Raw genomic sequence first — 18,833 nt, 5'->3', positions numbered from 1 at the left:
ACAAACACTCACATACTGTCGAACCTTCATGCCCTGTTACCCCACACACCTTATCCAATCATTCACAGCTTTTTAATTCTTTCAAAGCTTTTCTAATTTTTTAATACAGTAGAAATGATTGGCTGTAGTCTGCTCTGAAAAATGGGGTAGTGTAGAGGTCATGCTCACCAGGTGGGCTAGACTTGTCATTTCTATCAGCGTCCTGAGAGCGAGGCCTGGCTACCGCAGAGTCCCAGGACGAGTCATTATTGCAGGTGCTTAATCCCACCCACTTTACCCAAATATCCCAAGAACACAGGCAAACACGGGGCTTTGATTTGTCAAAGATAGTATTTCACCACACGTAATCCCAACAGGAAATAACAGCGGTAATGGGAAAAACAGATGGGAAAAATTTGACCGCTGCAGAGCGGAGCGTTTGGAACGAGATCTGGCTCCTCAGGACACGTCAGTCACAGCACAAATTCACCTGATGGTCTATCACTGCATACTTGAGCATTTCCCTTCATACCAGAACACCACAGCAAGCCGCTACGGCGCTCCAGAACTCTACATAAAGCGCACGTGGGAATGCATCGTGAAATGCGGACAGCATTCTCTGAGCAGGTGTTTTGATATTGATTTGTAATAACTGCACCTTGAGTTTTCCCATTATAGATATTAAAAACTAGTCACTTGCTTTTTCTTTCCAATATCAAGCTGAGAAGCAACTGTAATGCAAACAGAAAAAAAGCTAACAAATCCCATTCTTATTACTGTAATGCATCCAGATGTTTGACTTTTTTTTTATTCTCCTCATTATTCTCAAAGGTGATGTATAAATATTTTAGATTTATATTTTTATAGAAGATATTTGCATTATAGTAAAATTTAGTTTATTTGTATTTAATTAAATTTTATATATATATTTTTATGAATACTCTAGTTATATTTAAATACTTTGTGCATTGCATTTTGTGTTTTGTGAACATCTATTTAAAAAAAAAAGTGTAGTACAGCTAAAAATCTAAATACTTTGCTATTTATATTAGTTTTATAGATCTAAAATTTTAGTACTGAGGATTGTGCAACATTTTGCAAGTTTTTGTATTTTATTTCGTTTTTTATTCAAATCCATTTTTTTTAAATGCAGTACAACAAAACCCATAATCATAATAAATTTGTCAATTTATACATTTTCCTATCACCCAGAATGAGATTTACTGAGGATTTTGGTAACACAACTTAACAGGACAATCACCTTGCGTCCTTTATACTTCCTGTTTTCAAAAAATATTATTATTGGAATGGATATTTGGGAAAAAAAGCATCAGTATCTCTAAAGAAAAGTTGCCTGACTTCAAATCCTTTAAATCTCATGAAAAAAGTTGTGTGTTTTTTTAATCCTCATGAATGGCAACAGTCCTCATAAATGGCACGAAACAACGTTATGAAAGTTCTTCCAGAGTCTACCGTATTAAATATTTGCAGGCTCGGCAGAGTCAAAGGTCATTTCCCCTTGATGTTTTGCAAGGAGCCCTTTGTTGTGTTACAGGCGCTAGGGTCTTCAGGTCTTTCTGGAGTTGATGAATGGGAAGGTTTGTGGACCACCGGAGTAATTTTGTTTACAGAGTGCGTCATGGTGGGCGAGAGGTCACTGAATAAAGCAGAGTTGAGGGGTCTTGACCTCAACCTTTCCGGTAGCAGGAACCCTGTTGAGTGAGGGCCTGAGATTCCTGTACAGCTTCTCTCCTCAGCTTCACCATGTCAGGACTGTAATGTGAATCATCTGTACAGCTGCAGTTATACGGCCGTGACAATATGAAGATTATCTGTGGTGGTGGGTGTAAAAATGCGATTGCGCTTTCTTTTAACTGTATTATGAGTTCAGCTGATTTACTAGCTTCAAAACAGCAAATTTTCATAAACCATAATTCTGCATTTCATGGCTCTCTGGAATGCTTGATTCTGACTGGCCACTCGCTGCGTTCTGCAGTCAGATATTTTCTGTATAATGACCATTAAACTATAATTGTCTGTTTTGCCAGGAGACCACATTTTATGTCTCTTGTATCATTCTGCAGCCTCTTTCTTCTTAATAATGAAATTATGTCAATGTTTCACTGCATTTATTTATTTATTTGATAAGTAGCTGTGTAATAAGGATGATAACACACAGTCAGGCGGTAATTATCACTAAATAAACCCCTTCAGGGTGATACGAGTCCCCTGTCTGGGTTTATATTGTGATAATGACCTGAGTGTATATTATCCTTTACTTAATATCTTCTTAATGATTATATATGAACTGTTGGCAAAGATTTTGCTAGGAAAACGCAAATTAGAAGAAATTTCTCCTGGTTCGGTTAGTATGAAATTGACTTGATCTCACCAGAAATGTGTGTGTGTGTGTGTGTGTGTGTGATATGTATACATATAAACATAAAATTTTTTTACAGTTGTGTGTGTATATATATATATATATATATATATATATATATATATATATATATATACATATATATATATATATATATATATATATATATATATATATACACATATACATACATACATATATACACATATTTACCTATGAATTATTAAGTTCACAATAACTAATTGTCTGTTTTTATATTTTTTGAGATGTCATTTTTTTCCTGTGATAATGAAGCTACATTTTTTGTAAAAAATAAAAAGAACATTAATTTATAATAATTTTTTTGTAAAAATATATACATTGTAACGTCAATGTTGGCAATTTAATGCAAAAGAATAAAAATATAAATTAATTACACCAAATTTTGGATCGTGCTGTTTGTAATAAATTACTTTTGACTTCTTCCTTAGCTCAAAAAATAGTTTGTCCCGATACAGACCATCTCTTACACATCTTCCTTGTTCATGTCAACCAGCGGACAGAGAGGGCAATATGCCCAGACAAACAAAGGCTTTTATGATTTGTGGAAGAAAGAGATCCAAGACATTTTTCCCTTTCCTAGCCTTCAGCAACTGCAGCAACAGTCCTTGAAATCTCCTGAGAATACGCCGAATTCTCTCAGTAACATTTGTCCCTCGTGAAACCAGTGTTTTCTATATTGTACGGCTGCATATGGTATGCATTTTATGACTCTACGCTTCTGTCCTCACATTAATGTCACCTGTAATTGACCAAAACCCTTCCCGAACGCAAGGCCAGAATTTTCTGCTTGTGTCAGTCGTAGCGTCCTTCACCACGAGAAGCTAATGCTGAGTTACCTCCACCTCATTACTCCTTAGAGCCTCCATCTCTCAGCAAGAGTGGCCCTCTTTCCACAGACATTCACCCAGGCATTCAAGGGCAGGCATTGAGACTCGTAGAGTGGAGACACTTTTCATCCCTGCTGCTCTCTCTCTTCCTTCTCTTGTTTTCCAACTCCTCTGTGAGAGATTGATGAGACAGGTGCGGCCAAGAGCAGACCGGCTGGCAGTAAATCCATGGTACAATCAGCTAGAGGACAGAAAGAAAGAAAATACAAAGGGATGGGGATTTATGTCTGGAGTGTCTTGGTTATTTAATGGGGCTGTACTGAACTCTCAGGATTATTGATTAATTATTTTAATGAAAACATATTAAGACCTCTGAATCTGATCTTCTTGTACTCTCTGGAGATGAGGGTTTATGACGTCAGTCAGCCATAATTCTGACGATGTTCTCTGTGTTTGTGCTCCACAGGTAAAAGCAGACGATGCAGACGGAGGGTCGTTCGGGGCCATTACGTACTCGATTGGATCCGGGCCCGCTAGCACTCCACCCAGCCAGTTCAATATTAATAAGGAGACTGGACAGGTCTGCACAAGTGTGGCTCTGGATCGAGATGAGGGATCGGACAGTTTCGACTTCACTGTCACTGCAACAGATGGGGTGAGTACCTGCCTCATATAGGAATATTCTGGGCTCAATCAACATTTGTAGCCTGCATTATAAAAGAAACTTTAATGCAGTATTTAAGGCCTTGTATTTGAATACATATATTATTGATAAATAAAAAATACATTGAAACGAGTATTATAATACAGAAAAAAGAATACATGAAAAAAGCACTGAGCAAAATGAATAAAATTAACATTAAAATTAAAAATAAAGATGTAAAAGTAAATTCAAAATATTCATGAATTTTATAACGTTACATCACTAAACTCAACACAAAATTGCTTTAAGGCCCACATTGTATGTCAAGGTCTAAAACTGTGAGACCACTTTGAAAATTGTTGGTCATTAATACATTTAATACACTTTTTAATTTGGAAATGTACACACTGCAGCTTTGAAAACCCTTTACAACTCAATTTCGAAGCATAAAGGCTGACTTAAGAAAAAAAACACCTCTACTCTGTCGTTTAGCACCTAGGTGCCCAGTCACATGCCCTTCTCAATGCTGTCTTCACTTAGTTGCCAGTAACAACAATCATGAGCTGTGTAAATGAAAAGGCAATAAAGTGCCGTGTCCCAGGGGCACAGTGCTGTACACACACACACTCATGCTATTTCACTATATAAGCTGCTAGCAGCGGCCTGCTTTGTTTCCCATTTCAATTATTAATGCAGCCATAAAACGAACAACTCGCTGCATACTGCAGCACATTGGCCCCTCATAACCTGGAAAGGCAATTATACCCCACTGTGACGTTTTCTTCTGCGTTATTACACACCAGAAATCATCCAGATTGATTAGACAGTAGTGTGACAGTATCTACAGTCCCGTTGTCGTTATCGTCAGTAATATGATATGATATTTTCCCGCAGGGAGGCCTTACATCCTCTGCCTCTGTGAAGGTGTCACTGGTGGACATTAATGACAACAGACCCACATTCTACCCTGTGAACTACGCCGTCAGCTTGAGCACACAGAGCACGCCCGGGACCTCTGTTGTCAGGGTAACGGCCCACGACCCAGATGCTGGTGCAAATGGTAAAGTGACATATCACACTGTCCCTGACGGAGGATCCAATTTCTTTACCCTCAACAAAGACACAGGTATTTCAATTAAACTAATAAACGGTTAGATAGATAGATACTATTGTAGTTTTTGTAAATTATAGTTAAGTTTTATTTTTTTCCTTTATCTATCTATGTACAAACATACATGCATATATACATATGCATACATATGTATATATATATATATATATATATATATATATATATATATATATATATAAGGCAATACATATGAAAAACCCTTACTACTTTCTTCAAGGAACACTAAATATTATGAGCAAATGTGCTCATCCGTATCCTAATTTCCACAGTCTTTGGAAATCGTATATATCTTGTATAATTCCATTCCCACTGCATTTTTTCTCTGTTAGGTGTGATCTCTCTGTCACGCTCTCTGCATGGAAAGGCCAACTCCGTCATCACCATGGTGATCACAGCACGGGACGGAGGCGGTCTCACAGCACCTGTCAATGCCAGAGTGAACATCAGTGTTGTGGCCGGCTCAGTGGCGCCTCCGGTGTTCGAGCAGGCGCAGTACTTCTTCACCGTGTCTGAGGACGTACTCCGGGGTACTGAGGTCGGCGTAGTGAGGGCCAGCAGCAGGAATGGTTAGTTTCAGCTTTTTCCATGTTACGTCTTCTTGGAATTACCATTATATTGTCTAAAAATAAGTAGCCATGTGCTGCTGCATACTTTCACATAGCTGCGCTAACCTCAGGGCTGCGGCTCTCTGAGGCTGTGAGACAGTCAAGGGTGCAGAAAGGCCTGATAGGGAATATTTTCACTCTCGCTGAGCCAGTTGTGCAAATAGAGCAGCAGCTGCAGCGTGAACCTCATTAAACAGTCACATCCATCACCGATCCCACTTTACCTCATGTTGCTGGAAATGATTATTTGTTGAAGTATATTTTCTGATAGCACAGACATATCACAGAGATGTTTAATGAAAAATAATGGAGAATTCTATAGGATGTACCTGTCTGTACTAGGGATGCACTGATGTTACAATTCTGGCTGATACTGATAAGCCGATATTAATGCTGGTAACTTATGAATGGCCAGTATTAAAATTCTGTTGCATCGTGTATGAAAACATTTTAAATAAAACATTAAAAGCTAAAAAAAGTAATTTTGAATGCTATGTGAATTTAGGCATCATCCCACTATAATGTACAGTATGTAAAATATGTTTATTTTGGGATTGGCTGAATATTATATTTAACTGTGCTGTTAAATTATTCATGTCTTTAGAATTAACTGTAAGCGAGAGTTAGGTGATGACATCATTAGAAGTAATAACTGAGAAAATATGAAAATAGGACAAATAGGCGTGTACAATTAAGTAGCCAATATTAGATATATATGCAATATAATCTGATATCTTTGAATACTATTAATACTGTACTAAAGTAATAATATTTCAAATTACTAGGATGCATTAAAGTGATTAAAAAATAGTGCATTTATACAAAAGGTCCTCATTTCAAATAAATGCTGTATTTTTAGCTTTTCATCAAAGAAAAAGTATAGCAGTTTTTGCAAAAATATAAATCAGCACAGGATCGTGTGACATTGATGACTGGAGTCAGGCCCGGTTCTACAGGGGTAAATGAAATCAAACGCATGCTCAGTTAAAGCTGTAATAATTTTATTGCAGGTTTGGCAAACTATCCAGCGTGTTGCGGTTTGCGCTCTGGAGATTGTTTCTATTTCAACATGGTGTTGCAGAGTTGAAAATTGTATCAAATCACAGACATAGGCTACATGTTGATTTATTGAACCTAACAGCAAACCTGAGGCGTTTAGACAATCCACTCACTGCTTGTGAGATCACGATGAACTCAGATGAATTAAAGCCTTTTAGTGATTTTTAAAAGGGAGCATATGTGTGTGTGTGACCCGTGCTGGAAAAATGAGTTGAAATGAACAATTTTTCAAATATGATTTCTCAATTAAAATACCCTCAAAATTATATATGATTTGTTGGAATCTGACACAAAAATGTGATAGAATCAGCAGTTAATTCAGAGAAATACTGAATTTAAGTTTCCTGAAGATTCTAAAGCAAAATCACCAAGCACCATTGCTTATTTTCCTCTAATTATTTTCTTTAATAAGAATAAATAATAAATAATTACTATTATTATTAATGTCTTTTATTTGAATCCATCATTTATTTTAATGTTTGATTAACATCGAGACAGATAGCCTATTAAGACATAATCCACACATCTGATATAACGTTAAACATCATATATGAGCATGGATTCAAAAATCATATTTCACTGCTTTGGAGTAATGCCATGGAGAATTCGATATCAATATAAATATAATTTCACAAAGATGGAATGTTGCCCTGTGCAACAATAGACCTACCAGGAGCAAGAGTCACCCAGACGTGAGCAGAGAAAAAAAATTTGTAACCAAAAATGTGCAGGTTTCCCTTAACTTTCTCCAAGAAAACTGTCCTTGTGGTAAGTGTAGAAAGTCACATTAGATTAAATCATCTGCTAAATCAATGCTTATAAATCATATCCCGTTTTTCTCTCGCTCCAGGAGTCTCTAAGGATGTCACCTACACTATCTCTGCTGGGGATCCAGATGGCTATTTCATGGTGGATCCAGAAACCGGAGCGCTCAGAACAAGCCTTCCTCTGGACCACGAGTCACGACCCTTTTTCGACTTGGAAGTTCAAGCGCGCAGCGGTTCCCCTCCAGCTTTCGGAGAGACTCGTGTTCGGGTCACCATCGCAGATGTGAACGATAACGCCCCCGTGTTTTTCCCGTCGTCCTCCGAGTCTCTGCTCCTACCGGAAGCCACAAAAATGGGTACCGTGGTGTACCGCGTGCAGGCGGAGGACCGCGACTCCGGCCCTAACGGACAGCTGAGCTTCGACCTGATGTCGGCGGGAGGGCAGCGAACGTTCGGGGTGGAGCGCAGCAGTGGGGAAATCCGTCTTATTGGGAGTCTGTCTTACGACAGCGTACCGCGATATGACCTTCAGGTGATGGCGAAAGACAGCGGCGTGCCTCAGCTCAGCGCCACGTTCAGCCTGGTGGTCCACATCCAAGCGGAGAATGACCAGGGTCCTGTGTTTGATACAATGACCTACCGTGTGGAGCTGAAGGAGAACACACCGCTCAACACCAACTTCTTACAAGTCCGGGCGCTCAATAGAGACCCGAGTGGAAATGGAGGATCGTCCAAAGGCTCCACGCCATCTTCTACACTGGCATACCGGCTCCGGCCTGATGGGGACGCGGCGGGCTTTGGGATCGCCCCGGACAGCGGATGGCTGTTTGTTAAGAGCGCTTTGGACCGTGAGGCCAAGGATATTTACCTGTTAACTGTCCTGGCCACTTCTGGAAGCGGCCAGATGGGGAAGACCGGCAGTGCGACGGTGAGGGTTTCCGTCACGGATGAGAATGATAATTCCCCTCGTTTCTCTCAGGAGAGGGTGTTCTTGGCAGTGAGGGAGAACTTGCCTGCGGGGACTGGTTTCGGGAGGGTGTCTGCTACCGATCGCGACGCTGGTCTCAACAGCCGCCTTACGTACAGATTACTCCACACGGACCGCTACTTCCAAATCAATTCACAGACTGGTGAGCTGAAACGCATTCAGAATCTGCAAAGATTTATACATTTGTACACAATAACAGTGTTTTGACTAACTCATATTTCACGTGTAGGTGAAATCAGCACCAGAGCGGCTCTGGACCGTGAGCATCAATCCAGTTATCAGATGATCGTTGTGGTTCAGGACGGTGGTACTCCTCCACGTAGTGCCACTGGAACAGCCCATATAACAGTCCTGGATGAGAACGACAACGCACCAGCGTTCAGCCACACACAGCCTGGCAGAGAGATTCTCATTCAGGCAAGAAACAGGCTGGCACAGGCTATATTTAATGCCTTAAATCAATGTGTCATAACATAGGTGCTTGTGTTTATTAAAGCACAGTTTACACATCATAAAAACGTCATTACGTCTGTACATAATATCTTTCAAAAATTGTTTATGTGACCTTGGACACATTCCCGCTCTTGAAGTTGTTTGTATCAAGTATAAGCAGCCAGACTGTGTTGTTTAAATCTTGCTTGATGTTTTCCAGGTTCAGGAGGGTCTTCCTGCCGGTTCTTTATTAGGAACTCTACATGCTAAAGACCCAGATGAGGGAGAAAATGGCACTATTTTCTACTCATTATCAGGTATGCAAAAGTCTAGAATATTTCAGTTTTGGGTCTTCTTATTGCAAGTGGATGTTATTACAAAAAAGGTGCAAAACATAAACATATGTCCTTACAGTTATCTTTGTGCCCAATGTGATGTATTGTACGGATAATTATGCTACCATATTTGTCTATATTTATGCTTCCATTTGTCCTTGCTTTTTAAGGCTCCAGAGCGGAACGTTTCTCCTTGAACTTAAACACTGGAGAGCTGCGGTCCTCGTCCCCCCTGAGGCGGGCTGAAAAAGCAGAGTACAGCTTCACCGTCACTGCCACGGACCGTGGAGCTCCATCTCAGAGCTCTTCAGCTGCCTTACTTATACAGGTGAGATAATCCAGGCACTTTTTAAAGCATCACTTTCAATACTAGAAGCAATGTAAGTATGTTGGACCCATGGACTAGTGGTTAGGATACATGTTGGAATTTGGTGTTCATACAGGAGATGCAGGTTTCCTCCATCTCCTGTAGAATTTCTCTTTTTTTAAAGTCAATAGTTAAAAAAACGAGAGGCCAATAGCTCATATTTATGCATATTTGTGTAGCATCAATCTAATTTTTAGTTTATTTCTGACCTACCTAAATTTTGACCTAAAACAATACAACTGGTATGTCTTCACAAACATTATTGTTATTATATATTATTGTATTATTATATACTATTTATAATATTTATGTATATATATATTAAAGTCTTATTTCTAAATATTTTAAGAAGTAACTTTTATTTGAATATTTTTCATTTTCAGTTGATTAAGGTTTTTAAGTTATTTTAGTCAAGTCAGTTTGTGTGCTTTGTCATTATTTTATTATTTATTATTTTTTTCATACTCAAACATTTGACTTGAAACTGAGTGTAACTAAAGTCTTCAAAAATAAACAATGTTATATTATTATATACTGTGTTTAATATACATACTATGAAAGTCATTTGTAATTTCAAGTGATTTCCTTTCTTTTCCTTTCCTTTCCTTTCCTTTCCTTTCCTTTCCTTTCCTTTCCTTTCCTTTCCTTTCCTTTCCTTTTCTCATTTCTGCCTGTGCAGAACTTTCAGAAAACTGTTGTGTTTAGTTTCCAAAGCCTGTAGTGTTTTAGCATGTTTTGGCTGGTTATTTCAATTCATAACACTGCCCTTAATTAATTTTTTAGTTAATCTGCCAAAATCTCAAAATCCTGCTGCCTGAGCACCAGTCATCTTTCACGATCATCATACTTACAGTCCCCTGAGCTGCGGTATCATTATTCAAGCAGGGAAATGAGCTGTGACCCAGAGGCCAGCTCCTGTCTATGCAAACACAAACACCTCAAAACTCCCAAGATTATTTCCTGCTCCAGAGGAACATACTGTAACACAAAACCCTGTATTAATCCCAGTGCTCAGCATGCAACTGCGTGAATCAGACATGTCAAACTGTATCGTTGACAATAGGATAATTTTCATGGCTTTTCATTCCAACGCAAAAGAATCCGTATTCTAAAGAGTTTGTTCTCCACAGATTGATTCTTGCCAGTTCTCTTTTGTAGAGAAATATCTTTAGCGCTTTTACAGATGTGATTTCAAAAAGGGAATTGGAGGCTAATTGTAGAGTGTGCAGTTGCATGCGATTTCTGTTCTCCCTGTTTGTATGGGGAAGATGAGAGTGAGGGAGAGACAGGGGGAGAATGCACCTTTGAATCAAGTGTTCCCAGATGGCTCTGATGAGGCCCAGCTGTGGTTCCCCATGATCAAACGAAAAGCTGCAAACCTCGGTAGCGCTAAAGCCGATACGCTCACACCGCAAAACCTTGCACCATAGCAATCTCAAATAATATTTTACATACCATCAGTAATGCCAGCTTCATTTTGAAAGTCCAGTGTACTTTGCACCTAAAAGAGAGCCCAGAAATGGATCAGCATCAACTCTTCTGTTGCTTTCCTTCCTGTGATCCGGTATGCGTGTAGTGTTTTGTTTTTTCATGGGGATATTATGAAAGCCTTCACCTGTCAACCATTTTCCAGCTTTTACTGTACTTCAAGGACTTGGGAAATTATATCAAGGACCTTTAATGTGGCAGGTTCACCAATTTTCTTTCTTTCAGTATGGAAAGAAGTCTTTTATGGTAACCAGGGCTGCATTTATAAAAAAAAAAAATACAGTAAAACAGTAACATTATGAAGTACTGTTAAAATTTCTAAGAATTATTTTATTTTATTTTACAGTGTTCCTGTAAGAGATAAACGTTCGCCAGTCTTCAATTTCACATGATCCTTCAGAAATCATTCTAATCTACTGATCAGCTTGCGCGAACTAAAAATAGTTACACACAAAAAAATTATCACTGAAAAGACACAGACATAGTATTTTTTATATGCATTTGTTTCCCTTTCAGACAAAAAAAAATATTGGAGAAGGGTATTAAAATGACTTTTTGACAATAACAATTTACCAAAGTTTACTGGTATTTGCGCTATTATTTATTGGCCAGCTTTTAGCAGACTGAGCTGGTCATTGTGGGAATGATCTGGCTGGGTCTGTGTTCTTTAATGTGCAAATTGTTTGTAAATCACATACAGAAATTTCCAGTCACACTTTTATGGAATTTCACGCTAACTCTTCATTTGTCATGTTTGCTGCATGTTATTTTGTGGGAAAAAATTATAGGTTTTTTTAGGATTCTTTGATGTAAATGTAAAATGTAAAATGTAATGTAAAAATGTAACATTTTTCTCTAACATTATAAATGTTACTTTACTGACACTTTTTGTCAATTGTTTGGAAAGTTTCGTAGCTCAAGGAGGTGTTTTGTAGTAGTTGAGTTTAAAAACTAACGTGTATTCTGAAATATTCCCAATCTGTAGGTCATTGGCTCCACAAGGTCTCCTCCAAAACCCAACACCCTATCCATGATGCTCAACTCGGTGGAGGGAGCCAAGCCTGGCTCTGTTATTGGCTCAGTTAGATCCCACGACCAGCGTGAAGTGGCCTTAAACAGTCAGGTGACCTACCTTGTAGTGGGAGGCACAGATCATGAAGGCACCTTTATGGTTGACCGTCTCACAGGAGATGTGTACTTGGTTAGAGAACTGGACTATGAAAAAGGTTCACGGTACACTCTCCAGATCGAGGTGGACGATTTCTCCAAGGCCTATCCAAGCACTCACATGGTTCAATTGGAAATCAACGTGCAGGACAGTAACGACCACGCACCAGAATTTCCAGAAGATCCCGTCACCATTGTTATTCCTGAGAACATACAAGCCGGTTCTTCTATTTACACTTTCCAGGCGACTGATAAAGATGGCAGTGGCCCCAACAGCGAGATACGTTATTCCATCCAACAGTGGTGGCCTGACATCCCAGATCTTTTTAGTCTTGATCCTGTCACGGGAGTCTTAAAACTGAGTCGAGAGCTGGACCACGAGGAGACCTCCAGCCTGTTCCTGGTGGTTCATGCCACGGATTCAGCCTCGGATCCCAATCAGAGACTCTGGGGATCGGTGACGGCACGGGTTTTTGTCACCGATGAGAATGACAACGCGCCGATCTTCAGCTCCCCGACTGCTGTTAGTGTGATGGAAGACCAGCCGGTTGGCTTTGTGCTGCTTTATGTCATGGCCCGGGATGCAGACCAGGGCGAAAACGGACGAGTTTCCTACAGGATCCAGTCAGGAAACACAGCGGGGCGGTTCGGCCTCAGCCCCAACAGCGGTAAGACACCTTTTTCTCACACCACCGCTTTATGGGCTGTTCACTCAAATCCAGAAGCATTTTAGCAGAATGCATCATTTTCTTGATTATTCGTAAGACCAATGACCGCATCTCTTTGATTTGGGGCTGGAAGTATGCAATTATTAGTTTGAAATTTTCTCATTATCCATTATATCTCATTATAGTTTAGCTCACGCAAAACTTGCTTAAATTGTCGAACGTTTTATGATGTAGGTTAGTGTTTTATTTCTGTTCTAAATCAGCCGTATACTATATACTATATATGTTAAAGTTAGTTTGAAGTGCACAATAAAGTCACCACTGATATTAGCCAGACACTGAAATGAAAGTCTTCAAACTCTTTGGACACTTTAAGTAGGAGGTCTAGAGATGGACATTAAGCACAAAACCAGAGCTTCCGTATTCAGAAGCAGAAGCCAGCTCAAACATTGCAATGATGTGTTTAAAACTAGAGTGTGTTTGGTGGACTATAAATAAAAAAAGGAGGCCGCACACAGACTTCTCGCAAACACACAATAATATTTCGCAGTCAGCAAGCAGTCAGGCTGCCATATCGACCACAGGGGTGTGTTTATCCTGAGTGACCCTCGCCTGGGGTCTTGCTGATGACAGCATTGCAAAGAGGTATAGCTGGAAAGGATCAAAATGGATCCGTGACAACAGCTTTCTGCCCTGGTCTTCATACCAGAAAGTCAGCAAAAAGCTTCATTCTCAAATTCCGTATAGAGAACGGAGGAGTTAAACTAAGGAGGAAAACAGAGGATGGATAAACCTAAAATGAATGTCAGACTGTAGTTATTTTCATATTATGATGATGTATGTTCACATAGGACCAGCAAAGGTAAATTAGGCCCTGAAGCATGCACGAACAAATGAATGAAAGAATGAATGAATTTTATGTTAAATAAATAAATGAAAAACAAAAAATGGTAGAAACCCCATTATTCTTAGAGGATTAATAAGAGCTGGCACATGTATTATTACATTATATTATATATTATAAATATTTTTTGTAAATATTAAACACATGTTGAAGTTGAACAAAAACAGATGCACTAACACAGAAATTTAAGCTAAATAAAAGGAATAATTAAAAACTAATAAAAATTACTCGTGGCACAATTAAAACTTAAAAAAATCTGCTTTTATATAAATATTAAATATATCATATAATATTATATTACAGTATATTAAAATATAAAGATGAATCTTAAGCTAAAATTAAAATTATAATTAGCCAAATTGAAGTAATTTACTAAAAGCAAAACAGAAATAAAAATAAGATAAATGTAAATATAATAATGATAACAGTAATAATGAAAAAATACTGACAAAAACATGCAACAAACTAACCAAAACTAAAATGCAAAATGAAAATGCTTTGCATTTATATAAATAATTTTATATTATAATATATTAACTAACTGCATTAATTAACCTGCCAGCTAACTCACCCTAAGTACTTTGTTTTTAAAAATTTACTGACAATATCATGGTATCATTCAGTATTATGCTGTATAACTTCAACATGGTATTTTTTCTAAAGGTGTTGTGGTCTGCTGTTTTAAATAAAAAATGAAATTCTAACCTCGACAGAGCAGCCAACCTGCCCAGCCACATTCAAGTAGAGCTTTATGATGGTGTCTGGCATATGTGTAGATAATGAAAAATTACAAATATGCATAGTATAAAACAGAACAGCTCCCTGACCTCGGTCACGTGTCTCCAGCCACAGGGCACATGATCAGGAGGCCATCTGCAGCAGATTTACAGATGTTTTTCTCTTCCCCTCTTCTCCAGGCTCTCTCTCCATCCTCAAACCTCTGGATCGTGAGGAACAGGAGAGCTACAACCTCACCATTGTCGCTGAGGATCATGGGATACCCCAGCATTCCACCACTCAGGTGCTGTCTATCCAGGTGATTGATGTAAATGATGAAGCACCATGGTTTGAACGCAGCGAGTTTGAAGCCCAGATTCGAGAGAACGAACCAGCAGGAACAAGCATACTGAGAGTCTCGGCCTCAGACCGTGATCACGGTGAGTTGATTAATTCCTACAATAATCTATGTGTTAAATGTGCCTTTACTTCTGAAAAGAATCAACTACATTTCGGGGTATTCCAAACTTTAAGACGTTCATGACCTGTGTCTAAAAACTTCACCATCTGGTTAAAGCAGTTATGTTGTGTTGTGGTGAGGGCAGCGTTGTTTTTTTAACGCTTCCTGCGGAGGGTTTGTGGGACTCATTCTCAGCCCCCTGGGCTCAGTGAGAGAGTATGAAGGAGAGATTGTAAAGACATTCTTCAGGAAGGTTTAATTGAGTAAGCAGGTGCTCGTGCCAAAGCTCGCTGACTTTGCACGCAATCTGGCACCCGTATGTCTTTGGTCCACACTTAACACTTGTGTGGACCACGACTCAGCGGTTGAATCAGCAAAAGGAACTACTAATGAAACCAGTATTAAATCCAAGATGAAAAGGTTTAAACCTGGACATTTTATGACAGGTTACTTCTGTTTTAATTCAAATCAGGTTGCTCACAAACACCAACTTCCTACTCGACTTCTAACTCAGAATGAAAGGATTTCTTATACTATGTTTTTTGCAGTACATTTACTCTTTATACTTTACACTAATATTCAGCATTATATACTACATTTGTCAGTATACAACAGAGCACACTTGACAAAGTGCTGTGTCCCACAATGCAGTGCATCTGTTACGATCTTTTGATTGCCAAAAGTATTTTTTAATAAAAAGTTCACAAATATTTAAATAAAATGTAAATATATGTAAATTTAAATTTAAGTTAATTATTTATATTATTTTAATAATACATTTTATATAAATTTTTTTATTCACTTGTAATAACTGAATGCCACTCATATGCAACATATATATTGCTTATATTTCTATTTTTGTTACAGGCACTAATGGGATGGTGATTTATGGTGGTGTGAAAGAGGATGGATTCACAATAAATTCTGAGACGGGTGTGATATCAGTCACTCAGATACTAGATAGAGAAGTTCAGGACCACTACACTGTAACAGGTATTAGCTTTTATATTTCTTCAGTTTATTATTATTATTATTATTATTATTATTATTTTACTATTTAATATGTTTACATTTGTTTTTATAGCTTTAAAAAATAAATAATAAAAAACATCACTGGCCTAAAAAATATTATATTGTAACCAAAATATTATTTATGTAATTATAACTGATTTTTGTCTGCAATAGTGTATGCAAAAGATGGAGGCATACCCCCTAACTTTGCCAAGGCTAAAGTGCACATCACAGTGCTGGATGTGAATGATAATGCTCCGGCTTTCGGCCGGCAGCATTATAGCCTGGAAGTACCTGAGAACCAAGATCCTGTGGAGCTGTTCATCCTCAAAGCCACAGACCTGGACACTGGAGAGAGTGGACGGCTGGAATATAAGATCGCTGGTAAAACTATTTGGATTTTTAGATTGTTTGCACAGAGGAACAAATAGAAGAACTTATAAGTTAAACTATAAGTTAAAACATTCTGCATTTTGAATTATATGTGATCGAGGCACATATTACTGTTTTTCTTCACACTGCAGGCTTGTTTTTTTTATAAAAAAAAGGAGATTCAGTCTGCTTGATTGTTAACAACTGTGTTGCAATTCTAGCTGGTGACCCAGATGGTGACTTTCAACTTAATGGTTTCTCTGGAGCTCTGTCTTCCTCAAGACCCCTGGACCGAGAGCGGAAGAACAGTTATTCTTTGAAAGTAGTGGTCCAGGATCACGGTAGCCCCTCTCTGAGCAGCACAGCCACTGTGGAGATCTCAGTTCTTGATGTAAACGACAACAGTCCTAAGTTTGGAAGCAGTAGCTACACCGTCGATGTCTCAGAAGATGCTGTTGTAGGTATGGTGGTGTTGGATGCGACAGCCACAGACGTAGATGAGGGAGAAAATGGTCAGATATTGTACTTTCTTAGCCAAGAGGCCAAAGGTGCATTCACAATACATCCAGACACGGGAAAGATCACAACCACAGCACTTCTGGACAGAGAGAAAAGAGCTTCTTATGTCTTCCAAGTGTATGCAGTTGATCTTTCACCCGCCGCTCCTCACAACACCACAGCTCAGGTGACCATTACCATCCTGGACGTCAACGATAACGCACCATTCTTCATCCAGGACCCTCTGATTATCAACGTGTCCAGTGGAAGTGTGTCCACACATCAGGTGGTGGCCACCATGAGAGCAGAAGATAAGGACTTTGGAGCCAATGGTTCGGTGTTCTACCGGTTTGCAATGCCAGTCCAAGGATTTGCTATTAACTCACTGACAGGGGAGATCCAGACCACCGAGAAGCTCCAGACCCTGACGCAAACCCAGCGCACCCTCATAGTGGAGGCGATGGACCAGGGCAGTCCTCCCCAATCTTCTCTAGGAGTGGTGATCGTCTATGTGAAGGAGCAAGATTACAAGGGCATTCGATTCTCCCGCACCGCCAGAGATGTTAGCATACAGGAGAATGCAGCTAAAGGTAGGCAGAGAATTTACAGTAAAAAATTATTTTGCTGTTTGCTAATTATTTTTCATATTGTATGTATATATACACATACATACACACACACATATACACATACATACACACACACATATATATATATATATATATATATATATATATATATATATATATATATATATATATATATATATATACACATATGAAAAATAATTACAATTACAATTATTAAATATATTGCAAATAATTTACTTTTTTTGTAATAATACTGTATAATAATTGAAATATAAATCCAGTTAGCATGGATGTAATAAAAAAAATTGTTACTATTGGGACGATGATGGTATTTTTTATGGTTCGATCAACTCCAAATGGATCATTTTACGGTCCCACCCTACTTTTTTACTCACTTTATTAATATCCTGTTCACAATTCACACAATTCAAGTTTCTATAAGCAAAATGCATTGCAAGTATCAACTTTCATTAAATGAGATGCGGAAAACCCATCTTGTCATAGTGCATTTCAAAAGTATACAGACCTTTTTTATTGCTATTATAAATCCTAAACTAAAAGCTGTTCTTTGTGGTATCTTCATTTCAAAGCACTGGCACAAGACAGTTGAAAACTTTTGCAATGAACTGCATGATGAAACTGCAGCATTGTATTTCAGCACTCACTGGCACAGTCAGTTTTGTGAAGCACTGAAAGCCAATCCATCAGTTTAAGTGAGTGCGGCAGAGGAGTATTGAGTTTTTTTGTGTATTTTTCCCCACAGGCACTGCGGTCGCCCAGGCTCAGGCACAGCACCCTGACGGCACCCGAGACGGCATCACTTACAGCATCTTCAGTGGGAACAGATACCATTCCTTCAGGATCAGCTCTAGTACAGGTCAGAAGGGAACCCTGTGAAATGCGAAAACAGCTTTTGATGAGATGCGTGAATGAACTCATTGGACATTTGAAAAATAATATTGCTTAGGTGACCTACTTCACTGCATTGTTGGTGCTTTCATAGGTGAAATCTGGGTACAGAGCTCAAATGGCCTGGATTTTGAGGACACTCAAAGACTCCGTCTAGTGGTGAAGGCTGAAACTACATCCTCAAGCTCCTTTATGGCTGTCAACCTGATTCTTCAGGATGTCAATGACAATCTACCCCGATTCCAGCTGCAGAACTATGTGGCTTATATGCATGAAGCACAGGGCTACGACTTTCCCATCATCCAGGCAAGGGGTCTCTTATTTTTTGGTATTTCTAAAAGATAATTGAAAACATACTGGCAAAAGTACTAAAACAAAAATGTCCTACGGATAATTCTATTTTTATATGCTAGCAGGAGAGTTGATCAAATTTACCCTTGAATTAACCATATAAATTATTTACCTGTTTTTTCTGCACCTGTTTCTGACTTAA

At 38.7% G+C, this 18,833-nt stretch overlaps 1 protein-coding gene across 1 annotated transcript in view; it reads left to right on the top strand.

The window, feature by feature from the left end:
* Positions 1 to 18,833, top strand: part of dchs1b (dachsous cadherin-related 1b) — a 92,423-nt gene that overhangs the window by 67,602 nt on the left and 5,988 nt on the right. The window contains exons 3-16 of the mRNA XM_043249926.1: positions 3,695 to 3,883; positions 4,766 to 4,997; positions 5,333 to 5,569; positions 7,518 to 8,564; positions 8,652 to 8,839; positions 9,075 to 9,171; positions 9,360 to 9,517; positions 12,030 to 12,879; positions 14,701 to 14,940; positions 15,828 to 15,953; positions 16,146 to 16,355; positions 16,565 to 17,431; positions 18,195 to 18,308; positions 18,435 to 18,646. Of these exons, the coding sequence (XP_043105861.1) occupies positions 3,695 to 3,883; positions 4,766 to 4,997; positions 5,333 to 5,569; positions 7,518 to 8,564; positions 8,652 to 8,839; positions 9,075 to 9,171; positions 9,360 to 9,517; positions 12,030 to 12,879; positions 14,701 to 14,940; positions 15,828 to 15,953; positions 16,146 to 16,355; positions 16,565 to 17,431; positions 18,195 to 18,308; positions 18,435 to 18,646 (4,767 nt within the window). The remainder of the gene's footprint in view (positions 1 to 3,694; positions 3,884 to 4,765; positions 4,998 to 5,332; positions 5,570 to 7,517; positions 8,565 to 8,651; positions 8,840 to 9,074; positions 9,172 to 9,359; positions 9,518 to 12,029; positions 12,880 to 14,700; positions 14,941 to 15,827; positions 15,954 to 16,145; positions 16,356 to 16,564; positions 17,432 to 18,194; positions 18,309 to 18,434; positions 18,647 to 18,833) is intronic.

This window comes from Puntigrus tetrazona, chromosome 10, assembly GCF_018831695.1.
Source record: "Puntigrus tetrazona isolate hp1 chromosome 10, ASM1883169v1, whole genome shotgun sequence".
Taxonomy (NCBI): domain Eukaryota; kingdom Metazoa; phylum Chordata; class Actinopteri; order Cypriniformes; family Cyprinidae; genus Puntigrus; species Puntigrus tetrazona.
Note: the sequence above shows the minus strand (reverse complement) of the source record. Positions and strands in the feature narration are given on the sequence as shown.